At 43.8% G+C, this 13,973-nt stretch overlaps 1 protein-coding gene across 5 annotated transcripts in view; it reads left to right on the forward strand.

The window, feature by feature from the left end:
• The first annotated feature begins 1,322 nt into the window (after nucleotides 1-1,322).
• The window catches only part of acsbg2 (acyl-CoA synthetase bubblegum family member 2), a 55,582-nt gene continuing 42,931 nt past the window's right edge, over nucleotides 1,323-13,973 (forward strand). The window contains exons 1-2 of one of the 5 annotated variants that reach the window (XM_080213281.1): nucleotides 1,323-1,425; nucleotides 5,464-5,587. In XM_080213281.1, the coding sequence (XP_080069407.1) occupies nucleotides 1,410-1,425; nucleotides 5,464-5,587 (140 nt within the window). In that variant the 5' untranslated portion in view covers nucleotides 1,323-1,409. The other 4 variants (XM_080213280.1, XM_080213282.1, XM_080213283.1 and 1 more) reach the window with 4 other exon arrangements.

The raw sequence follows: 13,973 nt of genomic DNA on the forward strand, positions 1-13,973 counted from the left end.
TTGTTGACCTAGAACCCAAGAGTGGGGCTTGAAACTGCAATCCAAAGGTGTGCAAGTTGGGTTGATTGGTCATGCCAAATTGCCCTTAGTGTTCTCAAGGTATATAAGTTCGGGAGGTTGGTGGGGTAAATACATGGGGAAATGGGGCAAGCATGGGTAAATGTCATGCAGACTTGATGACCAACTGGCTCAGGAACAGCTTCTTTCCTACTGCCATCAGACTTCTGAATGAACCTACTTCGTATTAAGTTGATCTTTATCAACACCCTAGCTATGACTATAACACAACATTCTGCACTGTTTCCTTTCCTTCTCTATGTATTATAGAATCCCTACAATGCAGAAGGAGGCTATTTGGCCTCTCGAGTCTGCACTGACCACAATCCCACACATTTACCCTGCCACTCCCCCTGACCCTAAGGGTCAATTTAGCATGGCCAGTCAACCTAACCCGCACATCCTTGGAGTGTGGGAGGAAATCGGAGCATCCAGAGGAAACCCACGCAGAGAATGTGCAAACTCCACACATACAGTGACCCGAGGCGGGATCTGAACCCAGGTCCCTGGCGCTGTGAGGTAGCAGTGCTAATCACTGTGCCACCCCATGCACGGTGTGCTTTGTCTGCATAGCGTGCAAGGAACAAAACCTTTCCCTGTAAACTGAAACGTGTGGCAATAAAACATCAATCAAATAGATGGGCCGAATGGCCTCCTTCTGCGCTGTAGGGATTCTATGACTCTGATTTAGAGCTAAAAATATTGCGACTGAATCATGACTTCACTCTGGCGTGTGAAGTCTATTGCGAAATATAACTGGCCACAGCTTTGTCAGGGCATTTATTAAGAGGCAGCTACGAAGATGTGACCCAATGTATTTCAGAATCCTGCTTTTAATCACTCATTTGTAACACTTGGATCGTGTGCTTTTGTAATGAAGTGGAATAAATAGCCTGACGGGGGAAATAAGTGTACCAATAATGTGAGCAATCTGAAAGGTTTTTAAGCAGCTGTTGGGAGTGTGCATGTGGGTGAGTGGGACTTGCGCAAAGAAGCAAAGCAGCTAACGAGAAGCGGGTTATTGTATTCCAGTGAGGGGTTTGGGAAAATCAGCAGTGGCCATCCTTCACCAATGAGCTAGTACCATGTAATCTGAGGATGTTGCCATATAAGGGCTGTGGTTACATGGGGTGATGGGGTACCTGCAGACAGTTGTATCCAATCAGGAAGCAGAAAATGTTACATCACTAAATGCTGATGACTCTGGGGGGAAGGGGAAGTTGCTTGAACAATGCAGGCTGTAATTCTGTTTCAATAAGGAAGAAAGCCCAGTCATGTTCATGACCCAGACTTGAAAGCAGATTACAAGAAGCTGCAGGCTCTGGTGTCAAATTTTAAACCCTGTTATTACTATGCCAAGGATAGAATGTAAGGAATGCTTGGTTTTGTTTGCGAGAGAAAGTAAAAAATCTGTATTGCTTGCATCTGTATTAAAGAAATGAAATACAGAAATGGGCTTTTTTTAAACGAGAAAGCAAAAGCATGGGAGCTGTGGTTTTACTGTTAGTTTCCTGATGTCTAATTGCTGTCGATGTTGCAGCAGATTTTTTTTTGTAAGCCTTGTCTGGGAAATATAGAAAAGGGATTAATTAATCCAGACACATAACCGTGTTTGCAGCGAAATGGCCCCATGTTTGCAGCGATTTGAGGTCTAATCTTTGCAGTTGCTTTCACATCTTTGCGATTGAAGATGTTGCAGCTTTATTGACAGAACCGTTGTGGGTTATCCAGCATCTATCATTTGGCTGGAGTCCGTGTTGTTTTTGTGGTAACCGAACAAATTTTATTTTTCTTCCATTGTATTTTGATTTAATATCTGTTCATGGCCAAACGTGATGAAGCTTTTCAAATGTTGTTAGTGCTTTGGAATGTATTTTAATCTGCTGCTAAATATTGAAGGGTGTGTGTGTGTCAACTGCAAATACTTGTTATTTTGTGCTAACTGGTCGAGAATTTAAGTTCTTGGATTTCACTTGGATCAAAAGTGCTGCATCATTCTGAAAACATAGCTGATCATTTTCTACTTTAATGCTAATAAAACTAAAGGCTTGGAAATCTGTGAATAATTGCATGTTTTGCTGTACTATTTAAAATGATGCTGCAGTCAGCAGCTGTTTGCTTTGCAAATTACTATGTTTTATCAATTGCAGGCGTGCTCACAGATGGCAATTGATAAGCTATTTCGTTAGAAGAACTCATTTTCCCCGTCAAATGTTCTGCGAATGCTATTTTCTTTTTTTGTTGTCGGCGAGGACAAAATGTGATCCTAGTCACTCTCTGGTCAGAGAGAACTGTACAGCCGGCTAATGATCTGGGCCGATCAGGAAACCCAAGGATTTTAATTTTGGTGTAACAACCAGGTTGCTTGTGGATGGTCCTGGGTATAGGCCAGTGAATGGAGATGCAGAAGTGTCCTGGGTATAGGCCAGTGAATGGAGATGCAGGACTGACCAAGGGGAATGTAGCAGAATAACTAGGAAGGGGTCGGTACACAGAGAGAGGTAGGTCGGGAGCTTCATGCTAACAGGCACTCGGCGTTGGCTAAATCAGGGGCTTAGGGCTCCATTTAGCTGGCTCACAGCTTAGGGTTGAAATTCCACGATTCTTTTGTTTTTAATTGGAAATTATGTGTTAGTATTGGATGGGATGCAGAGCCACAGAATACCATCGCTGCTAGCTCTTTTACCCAACTGTTTAAATTGTACCTGAGTGACCCAGGCTGACAAGTATTTCAATGTTCACTTATTTTCCTGTGGTAAAAGCTTTTAACTGGCACTGGGTTTAGATCAATAATTGACATTGAGGATTGGAGATGAAATGGGGGGGGAGTGGTTGAGGGTGCTGCGTTTTGACACTTTGCATTGCCATGTCAATGTTTTTTTTGCTTATATTTTATAGGCATTCCTCATGGCTGTTTTTTATTTACTGTGTAATAGTGTATGGAGTTTATGGTGGTGCTTTGAGCATCGCCATGAGCAGATGAGGGCAGTAAGGCAGTCTGCATAAACAAAATGGAAACCTTTCAGTTATGTTTTATAATGTGCCAGTCATCTTTCGGAAGCTGTTACAGGGACAACATTTGACTTATTACTGCAACGTTCCTTCAGTTCTTGTCAAATGATAAAAATCCAAGCATTAATGGAGGCCATTCAGCCCAATGTCAATGCTAGTTCTTCTCCTGAAGCCAGCTATTCAAATTCTATTTCTCTGCTTGTTCCTATTATCTTGCAAAATCCCCATTTCAAATGCAGTTATGGTCTAAGCCTCAATGAGTGCCTGTGCTGAAACATTCCATGTTCTTATAACCCTCTTTTTAAAAATAATCTTCCATTTTTGCCTTTTTATTACCGATTTTCCAGCTATTGGTAACAATATGGTTCTTTGTGACTTCAGAACCTTTTGTAATTTTGACAGCCTCTGTTAGGTCTTTCCTCTCCAGGGAAAACAAACTTTTTGATAAATCTTTAATTTCTTTGCAGACGGGGAGAGAGCAGTCGATTTGTCTGAATCATCCACCTTTCCATGTTATTTCGGCAAACTGGCCCACAATATAATTCTGACACAATATAATTGTGATCAATAAGTAATTTGATCAATAATCGGTTGCTGTGAGGAAAAATGAATATTTGTTTAGCCTTGGCTTGGTAGAGACCCCTATAACTTGGTACCAAGACTGGTGTGGGGCGCAGAATGTCATGGGGATATTTCTCTTCATCTGTAAGTGGTTCCACTGCCGCCTTAGAGGAGCAATGGCGCCACATTGGGTGAGTGAGGGTGGTCAGTTTCTTGTTCTCCCTCATTCCATGTATTTTCCAGCACAGTAACCTTCTGCCAGACACTGGTGTGTTGATGGCGTGATCTGAGGGAGCACTTTTGCTGCTTTAGTAACACCAGTTATTTAGCAATGCCACCCCCCACCCTTGCTCGGTGAAGGTTATGACTGGCATTTTTCAGGGAGGCAGCGTACGAGACTGCTGATAGACTCCTGCCGCAGCAAGCAGTCACTTTCTTGGCATGCCCCCTGAAGGAAATGCAATGGGGAGACTGCAGCAATGATCCTGATGAACGCAACACTGGAAATGTTGTGGAACTTGTGACCAACGACAATAGATGAGGCAGATACAGAGTGCCCTGCGCTGCCCTGCATGCTGGTAGAGAATTGTGCTGGCTGGAAAAACATTCTACAGGAATTTGGAAAAAATTAGCCACGATTGTAGCCTGGCTTGACACAAATATTTGTGGTTATCTTGAAAAGGAATGATAGGAGTTGCCCACATGTAGTCAGATGGATATTGTTGATTTGTTCAGTTATGCAAGTAAACTGCCAGTTAAAAATAGCCCATTTAAAATTTAGTTATATGTTTTCATAACTGCTTTGACAAGGTTCCAATTGGGATGAAAAGTTTAGCTACTTGTGAACAGAACAATATTTAGAAGTAGGCTGGATCAATGTTGCTGATTTTTTTTGTAGACTGGATCAATATGGGTTCTTTTGCAATCTAGATCAGTAATATTACTGATTTTTTTGTAATCTGGATTAATATTACTGTTTTTTGTAATCTGGATTAATATTACTGATTTTTATTTTGTAATCTGGATTAATATTACTGATTTTTATTTTGTAATCTGGATTAATATTACTGATTGTTTTGTAATCTGGATTAAGATTATGATTTTTAATTTTCAATCTGGATTAATTTCAGAAAAAGAGGTTTATGATTCACCCAGCCCAGTGCTATTCTGGTGGAATCTTTAATTTCAAATATTTCATCAGGAGCTGGTAGTGTCTTGTGACTTTTAGTGGGTGGTGCTTGAACTGTAGTAACCCTTTTTTTTCCTTGGCCTGAAGATGTAAGCATGTGTCCCAAAATGCTTCGCAAAGTGGGCTGGGCTGAGTGAATGAAAAGTCAGAGGTGCGGAGTGGAGACAGAGCGGAGAGTGAAAGGATTTTAACGTGTGAGTGTTCTTTGGTGGATTGAGAGGGGTGAGAGTTATTTTGTGTGGATTGAGGGGGGGTGAGTTTTGGATTGATGTGTGAGAAACACCTGAAGGTCTAAGTTTCCAGTCCAATTTATTTATTCCTTTTTTAAAAAAAGAAAGCCGTGAGCAGAAACTAGGTACGATGAAACTTTCAGAGAGAGATGTGAAAGAGAGCAAGTGTTGAAATGAAGAACGTGCTGGGACTCCAAGGTGTAAAACAAGCAGGACTAGAGGAGGGCGAAGGGGATTAGTGTAACAATTTTCTTTCCCTCCCTTTTTGTCCCCTGACTGTACCAGATACATCTCACTTCCTGAAGCCTCTTGTTTCAGCCGTTGCTGTTCCTCTGACTCACCCTTGCCTGTTCCTGACATCTGAGTGAACTAACGTGGCATTTCTGACCCTCCCTGTCTCTCTCTGACCAGCAGCAGCCCTGTGCGAGATGTCGCTGAGTGTGGTGGAGCAGTCGGCAGCCAGAGATCCTCAGCAAGCGGGCAGCGCAGTGCTGCTGAGCGAGATGTCCCTGTCCGATACTGCCGAGTTCGCCCAAAGGTACGGCTCACTAATTATTTCCTGTTGCAAAAAAAATACCCCGCGTTCACTCTGCAAATCTCTCACTGCATGGAAATCTGACCTCAATTGCAGATGGTGCCTTCCTGTATTTTTTAATTTAGAAATGTAAGTCTGATAAAATGCACTCTCTATGAATATCCCCATTGCTGAAAATAGTGCAAACTTTCAGATGTCAGGCTAAAATTATTTTGCATCTTGCAATGTGTGCAAGGACTTAATCCTGGCAGAAGCCACAGTGGTATTTCCACAGCTACACAGGTTTTATTTTTCTTTGTTAATGTAGCCAGGTAAGAGGATTGCGATTACAAAGTGCAGTGTCTTGAGCTGGCTGTGTAGCCTTTTGTAGGATCTGAAGGACGCTTGATTATCCAAACAGAGATTGTTTAAATAACCATAGGTACAGGTAAATGACTCATCAATGTTTTTAACAGTGCATCAGTGAGAACAGAAGTATTGCTGTTGGCTGTGACACCTCCAAAGAACAACACCAGCGAGCTATCACAGGCATGTTTTTGCTCACAATAGGATTTTCTGCCCTGGGATCAGGTCACTTAGTTGGGCCTCATTTTTTTTTATCAGTTTTAGCCTTGGGTGACTATCTTGTTTGTGTGAAGTTTGCACATTCTGCCCATGTCTGCATGGGTTTCCTCCAGGTGATTCCGTTTGCTCCCACACTCCAAAGATGTGCAGGTTTGGTGGATTGGCCACGTTAAATTGACCCTTAGTGTCCCACAGTTTTTAAAGTTTATTAGTGTCACGACTAGGCTTGCATGTGGCACAGTGGTTAGCACTGCTGCCTCACAGTGCCAGGGACCCAGGTTCAATTCCTGGCTTGGGTGACTGTGTGGAGTTTGCACGTTCTCCCCATGTCCACATGGGCTTCCTTTGTGTGCTCCGGTTTCCTCCCTCACTCCAGAGATGTGTAGGTTAGGTGGATTGGCCACGCTAAATTGCCCCATTTAATGTTAAGGGGACTAGCTAGGGTAAATGCATGGGGTTATGGGGATAGCGAATGGGTGGGATCCTGGTCAGTGCAAACTCGAGGGGCCAAATGGCTTCCTTCTGCACTGTAGGATTCTATGATTAACAGTGCAATGAAGTTGCTGTGAAAATCCCCTGATCGCCATGATCTGTTGTCTGTTCGGGTACACTAAGGGAGAATTTAGCATGGCCAATACACCTAACTAGTGCATCTTTCGGACTGTGGGAGGAAACTGGAGGAAACCCACGCAGACTTGGGGAGAACATGCAGACTCCACACAGACAGTGATTTGAACCCAGATCCCTGTGTAGGTTAGATGGATTAGCCAGGATAAACATGCAGGGTTATGGGGATGAGGCAGGGGAGAGAGCCTGGGTAAAGATGCTCTGTCAGAGAGTTAGTGCAGACTCTGGGCTGAATGGCCTCTTCTGCACTGTTGGGATTCTTATCTAATTAGATTAATGCTGTGGCTACCGAAATTGAATTGGGAATAAACTGCCAAAATAGCTGACCAACTGGAGGAACATCCATACATGTTTGTTAGCCAGGAGACAGGATAACCAGTGGAATCCACTGGTTACACTTTTACTCTTTCCACCTACTGACCTCGATCCAGGCACCTGGACCCATGAGTTGGTAGAAAAAAAATAATGAAACGGGTAATGGAAGGCCACCCTTTATGTTTAGAGGAGTAAAATATGAGGGGATGGAGGTAGTTTGTTTGCTGTACAGAGCCTTAGGAAGGATATTAGGCCTTGGAGGGGTAGGTACCTGGACTCAAAAGTTAATTTATAAGGAGAAATAGCACAAACTAACATTGCGTTCCCTTGAAGTTTGAAGATTTTTAAGATATTCAGTGGCGTGCATGGTACAGATAGAGAGGAACTGTCTCAACCGGTTATGACTAGGGCCGCAATCAAAACATTAGAGCCAGTCCTTCTAGGATTGAAATTCAGGAATGCTTGTTTACACACACAGACAGATGGAAATCTCTTCTACACAGGGCAGTTAGAATCATACAATCTAAAATTCAGAAGGAGGCCATTCGGCCCACCGGGCCTGCACTGGCAACAGTTCCCCACCCCCACATCCTATTCCTGTAACCCTGCATGTTTACACTCCTAGATCCCCTGGCATTAAGGGGCTATTTAGCGTGGTCAGTCAATCTGACCCGCGCATCTTTTGGACTATGGGAGGAAACCCATGCAGATACAAGGAGAATGTACAAACTCCACACAGACAGTGACCCGAGGCTGGAATTGAACCTGGGTCCCTGGCACTGTGAGGCAGCAGTTGGTGCTGGATCGATTGTAAATTTTAAGCCTGAGACTGCTCACTTCTTTGGCTAACAAAAATCTTAACAGACATGGGACAAGGACAGATCTGTGGAGTTGGGGCACAGTTCAACTGTGAACTCACTGAAGGGCACCTTCTTCTCCTCTGTCACACTACCTGCCAAACCTGTTTTGCTGGAATGGGTTGAGAAGTTGATGCGTTTGATGTGTCGCCCCTGTGAGTTACTGAGGAGGACGATACCATCAATGCATGCCTGACTGTAATCACCAGTGTCCCTTACAATGGAATCTGCTAATCACTGCAGCGTGGCTGATGCTGCCTTCATCCTGAGAGGCATGTCTGGAATCCTGTACATAATCTACAAAAACATTTAGTGCATCTGTATGACTAGTGACACCTGCCAGCAGTCTTTTTGCTAGATTGAATGAAGCTTCTCAGAGTCGTTTCTGGGGTGGTGGTTAGGAGGTGGAAAATACCCTTACCAATCCATTTGGTCATTCACACTCAACATTTGGTATTGTCCTTCTTGGAGCCAGTTGCACCTGCTGTGGCTGCAGAATGTGGCACAGCTGTGATACCAGGTGCAGCATCTCCTGCACTCCCTTAGTTATGTGTTCTGGCATATTTTGGGAAGTATGGTGTGATTGGTAGGCTAGATTTTTGAATCTCTGGCTCTCCTAAAAGAGGAATTCAAAGATCTGGCATCGATTTCCTGGCTGCTCCCTGTGTGGGATTGAACCGTGCTGATGGCGATCTTGTTCGCGGAAGAGCTGATCTTTGGCTCCGACAAGAGAACGTTAACCTTCTTCCCTGGGAAGCGATAGTGGATTGGGCTGGGTTTTCAGGGATGATGTAGGGTTTTGACACACTTCTATGGTAGGTTCACTAATTAATCAGTTAGCTATCTGCAGTATGCAACCTATGTTGCTGTGTCATTCCAGCAGTCAGTATAGAACCATCCAGTAATCCACTTCTTAACTGGCACCAGAACCAACCCACTGACCTGATTTTTCTGTTGCCAGGCAGTGCAGTCACACTACTTTTTCTGTTATCCTATTTACATTAAGCTAACCTAGTTAAGAGTTTGTTCTCAGATTGGATGATAAGCCATTCAGTTCCTGCCCTCGGTCTGTGCTCCTCCCTCGCCCTGCCTCTCTGGTTAGCATGTACTGACCGCACAGTGTCCCTAAAGCAGATTATTGAGGCCCTTCCTTTTTAAGTGGACAAAACAAAATCAGATCTTTGTGGTCTGCTATTAGCACCAGTCCTAACCTTGATCATCACCATTTACATTCTCTTTTGTCTTTTTGTCTATGCCATCCCCACTCTTACATTATAAACCTCGTCTTATTGTCCTTGTCTTCAGCTCTGACAAAGGGTCATCCTCATTCGAAACATTAGCTCTTATTTTCTGTCCACAAATACTGTCAGACCTACTGAGATTTTCCAGCAATTTCTGGGTTTTTGTTTCAGATCCCAGTATCTTGCCTTTTTTTAAAAAAAAATTGATGGTAATGTTTTGTGCTTGGATTCCGCTCAACATAGGAACACAGTATGATGAGTTAGTATGTCATTAGTCTCTCGAACAGCTTGTTTATCTGGGGACGGTACAAGGTAGATGAAAAGTTTTATTTGACACTGCTGAAATAATTTAGAGAATTCATAGGTAATTCTCAACCTGTTCTTCCAACTGTTGGGGTAGAAATTGAGTAGCACAATTGGTAGAAGAGCTATCAGAATTTGAGACTTGACTAGGATGCAGCGGTTTAAAGTTTATTCGTTAGTGTTACAAGGGGGCTTACGTTAACACTGCAACGAAGTTACTGTGAAAATCCCCTAGTCGCCACACTCCAGTGCCTGTTCGGGTACACTGAGGGAGAATTTAGCACGGCCAGTGCACCTAACCAGCACGCCTTTCAGACTGTGGGAGGAAACTGGACACTGGGAGAAAGTGCAGACTCCGCATAGACAGTAACCCAAGATGGGAATTGAACCAAGGTCCCTGGTACTGTGAGGCAGCAGTACTAACCACTGTGCCGCTGTTTTTTTTTAAATCAAAATACTACGATGCTGGAAATCGATACAAAACCAGAAAATACTGGTCACTAACCTGAAATCTTACCTCTGTTTTCTCTCTCCACAATTGCTGCCTGTCCTGCCAAGTGTTTCCACTGCTTTTGGGTTCTGATTACACCAGTCTTCAGCCACATTTGTTTACTGTCCTAACCTTGGTTCAAAGTGAGGAAGGAGTGCAGAGATACGGTCACCTTGGCTAGAATGTAGCTTTGCAAAATGGTGGGTTTAGGCCAAGATGACTGGTTCTAAATGTCAATATTTATGACTCAGGTTCTGATGATTTAACTCATTTCATTCTGAAACTTGAATTTAGAACAACAATGAAAGGAAAGCTGATGCTGGGATCTTTAAAAGCTGATTGCTGCGTTTCCCTTTTGCTGTTGGTCGGAAACTTTAAAAACTCCATTTGGCCTTTCTGCCACATTTTCTTTTAGCCGTCACCTCTCCCTTGAGGCTGTTTCATGTTGAGGGACTTTTGTTAAAGAGGAGGGTGAGGTTGGGGAAAGTCTTTCTCCACGGGATTTCCCCATGAGCAATTAGTTGTGTATCGGCTGTGTCTCAGTTGATGGCTGTCTCGCCACTGAGTCAGATCGGTCCACTTAGCACAAAAATCAAGGTTAACACTCCAGTGTGGACGGGAGGGGGTGGCTGCGCTGTTGTCATTGGCGGGGAGGGGTGCGTTGCACTCTGTGGTAATATGTTTTATCGTTTGATCCCATCACTATTACATTTGGTTGGCTCCACTACTCTCCATTCACATGAGACGGCGAAACATCATCAAAAATAGGTGCAGGAGTAGGCCCTTCGAGCCTGCACAGCCACTCGATATGATCATGGCTGATCCTGCACTTTCAGTATCCCACTCCCACTTTCTCTCCATATCCTTTGATCCCTTTTAGTTGCAGGGGCCATTTCCAGCTCCCTCTTGAACATATCTAATGAACTGGCCCCAATACCTTTCTGTGGTGGAGAATTCCACAGGCTCACAACTGAGTGAAGAAATTCTTCATTTCAATCCTGAATGGCTTACCCCTTATTTTTAGACCGTTGACCCCCTAGTTCTGGACTTCCCCAACATTGGGAACATTTTTCCTGCATGTAGCCTATCCAGTCCCATCGCAAGAAACACACCTCCCGTGACATCCTTAGAAAATCTACTACTTCCTCCTTAAATATATTCAGTGACTTGACCTCCAGGTGTACTGATAGAGAATTCCACGGGTTCACCATCCCGAGTGAAGAAGTTTCTCCTCATCTCAGTCTTAAGAGGCGTACCCTGTGTCCTGAGATGGTGACCCATTGTTCTAGACCCTGCAGCCAGTTTGTCCAGCACCGTCAGAATTTTATGTTTCAATGAGCTCCCCTTTTTTTCTAAAATCCAGTGAATACAGGACCGAATGACCCAGTGTCTCCCCATGCGATGATCCTGCTGTCCCAGGAATCAGTCTGGGGAACTCCTGGCTCCCTCAGGCTTGGAGAGCATCCTCAGTGCCTCTGGTCTGGGTAATGATCAGAAAGACCTCTCACCAGATATCCTTATCTCTTGGGTGGATCTTGTGTGTTCACAGGATTCTTCACAACCCTCTGAGAATTACATACAAACGCCTGAAGCGGGAGTAAGTCACTCAGCCCCTTGGGCCTGCTTTCGCCATTCAATAAGATCATGGCTGATTTGACCGAAACCTCGTCACTTAACCTGATAACCATAACCCGATGACCTTTCAGCCCCTGGCTTATTGAGAATCTACCCAGCTCTGCCTTTCAAAATATTCGAAGATCCTGCCTCTGCATCTTTTTGAAGAAGAGTTCCAAAGATTCATGATCTTTTGAGAAAAGTTTCCTGCTTATTTTAGTACAAATTGGGTGGACCCTTTATTTTAAACATTGATATTCCCGCCCTCGTTCTAGATTCTCCCACAAGAAGAAATCAGCAGAGTATCACCAACACCAAAGCTCATTTAAGATTTGACTGCAAAATAATTAATAGACAAGTGAATAAATAGGGTTTTAAATTCATTTGTTGATGGGACATGGGTGTCGCTGGCTGGCTAGCATTTATTGCCCATTCTTATTTGACCATTTTAGAGGTTGGTTGAGAGTCAGCCACATTGCTGTGCCTCTGGAGTCACATGTAAGCCAGACCAGGTAAGGACGGCAGATTTCTTTCCTGAAAGGGCATTAGTGAATCAGGTGGGTTTTTCCAACAATCAGTAGAATCCTAATTCCACTTTTTCTGTTGAATTCAAATTCCAACATCTGCCATGGTGGGATTCGAATCTGGGTCTCCAGAACATTATTTGAGTTACTGGATTAATAGTCTAGCGATAATACCACTAGGCCATTGCCTCCCCACATGCTACCTCACATCCTTTTACACTAAATATTAAACTATGACTCCTAAGGATGAAAACTAATAACCCTAGCTTGTAATCTAAACAAATAATTTTACAATTGACTTTTACGCATATTGTTTTTCGTTGAAAGTGGAGACAGGTTATCTCCATCTTGAATAGTTTGAGTTAGTTAAGTACCTCCAAACAGTCGTCAGGACTCCATAAATTTGAATAGTTTTCGAAAGCATCTATGCCAGTTATGAACAAACCCGATTGTTGTTTCTGTTTTAATTGCATTGCATGCTTCCTTCAAGCCAGCTGCCTCCAGACACCGGGGGACAAAAGGTTCTTCCTTTCTCTCTCTCTTCAACGTCACTTGTCTCGCTCCCAAACTTGGGTGCTGTCTGCAGACCATAAAAAAAAACACATTTTCCAGTCAGAAGCTGAAATAACTGGTGCAATATTTTACTTGAGTCATAGATTTTATTCAGGATTTTTTTTGGCTGGACATCAAGGCAGTGTTAAAACTGCTTGAGTACGCATATTCAAGCGGACAGTTCAGAGACTTTCGAGTACTGTGTTCAGTTGTGTGCACCATATCTCGGGTAAGATGTATCGCAGTTGTAGCGGCCACTGTGTATAGCTACCAGAATAGTTGAAAGGGATAAATCATGAAGATAGGTCGCATAGTCAAACTTGTGTTCCTCTTTGAGATTTTGTTTTCATAGAATTCATACAATGCAGAAAACCTGGTTGGGATTGTGGTCAATGGAGGCTCGATGGGCCAAATGGCCTCCTGCACTGTAGGATTGTGTGGAAGTATGCTAGGAATATTCGGCGCATTGAGCCTGCAGCAACAACAATCCCATTCAGGCACTATTCCCCCATAACCTCACTTATTTACCCTGCTGCTCCCCTGACACAAAGGGACAATTTAGCATAGCCAATCAACCTATCCCACGCATGGTTGGGCTATGGGAGAAAACCTGAGCACTCAGGGGAAACCCATGCAGACACAGGGAGAATGTGCAGGCTGCGACCCAAGCTGGGAACCTGGGTCCCTGGCACTGAGGCAGCAGTGGTTGCCATTGTGCTGTCCTCAGATGTTTAAAGGGCTTGATGGGGTGAGATTTGATCTAATTGTAGAGTTGAGAACCAGCGGGGGTGAGGTTTACCTTTGTGGGAGAGTGAGAGGAGGGGGAAGAGAGGGCTGTGAAATCTGAAATAGAGTTATGACAGAGTTGTGGATATTTGGAACTTGTCCTTCCCCCAAAGATCTGTTGGGTCAGAGTGAGTGGAGGTGAACTAAGTTTTTTTTTCTCCCTCCTTGCTGTTCTTGGCCCCAAGTACTCATAGAATCCCTACAGTACAGAAAGAGGCCATTCAGCCCATCGAGTCTGCACCGACCTACAATCCCACCCAGGCCCTATCCCCATATCCCTACTTATTTACCCACTAATTACTCATTCCAGGTTAAGCTGCATTTCACTAGCACTACTTCCAATTTGACCTGCTGCATTTGCTGCTCTCAATGCAGTCTGTCCTCCATTGAGGAGACTAAATGCAGACTGGGCGACAATAGAACACCTTTGCTCACTCCTCATGAGCCCAACCTTCCTATTGTGTGTCATTTTTAGTGCAGCACCTCACCCTCATGCCTGCATGTCCGTCCTTGGCC

Source organism: Carcharhinus amblyrhynchos, chromosome 26 (genome assembly GCF_965287045.1).
Source record: "Carcharhinus amblyrhynchos chromosome 26, sCarAmb.v2.hapA, whole genome shotgun sequence".
NCBI classification, from domain to species: Eukaryota; Metazoa; Chordata; class Chondrichthyes; order Carcharhiniformes; family Carcharhinidae; genus Carcharhinus; species Carcharhinus amblyrhynchos.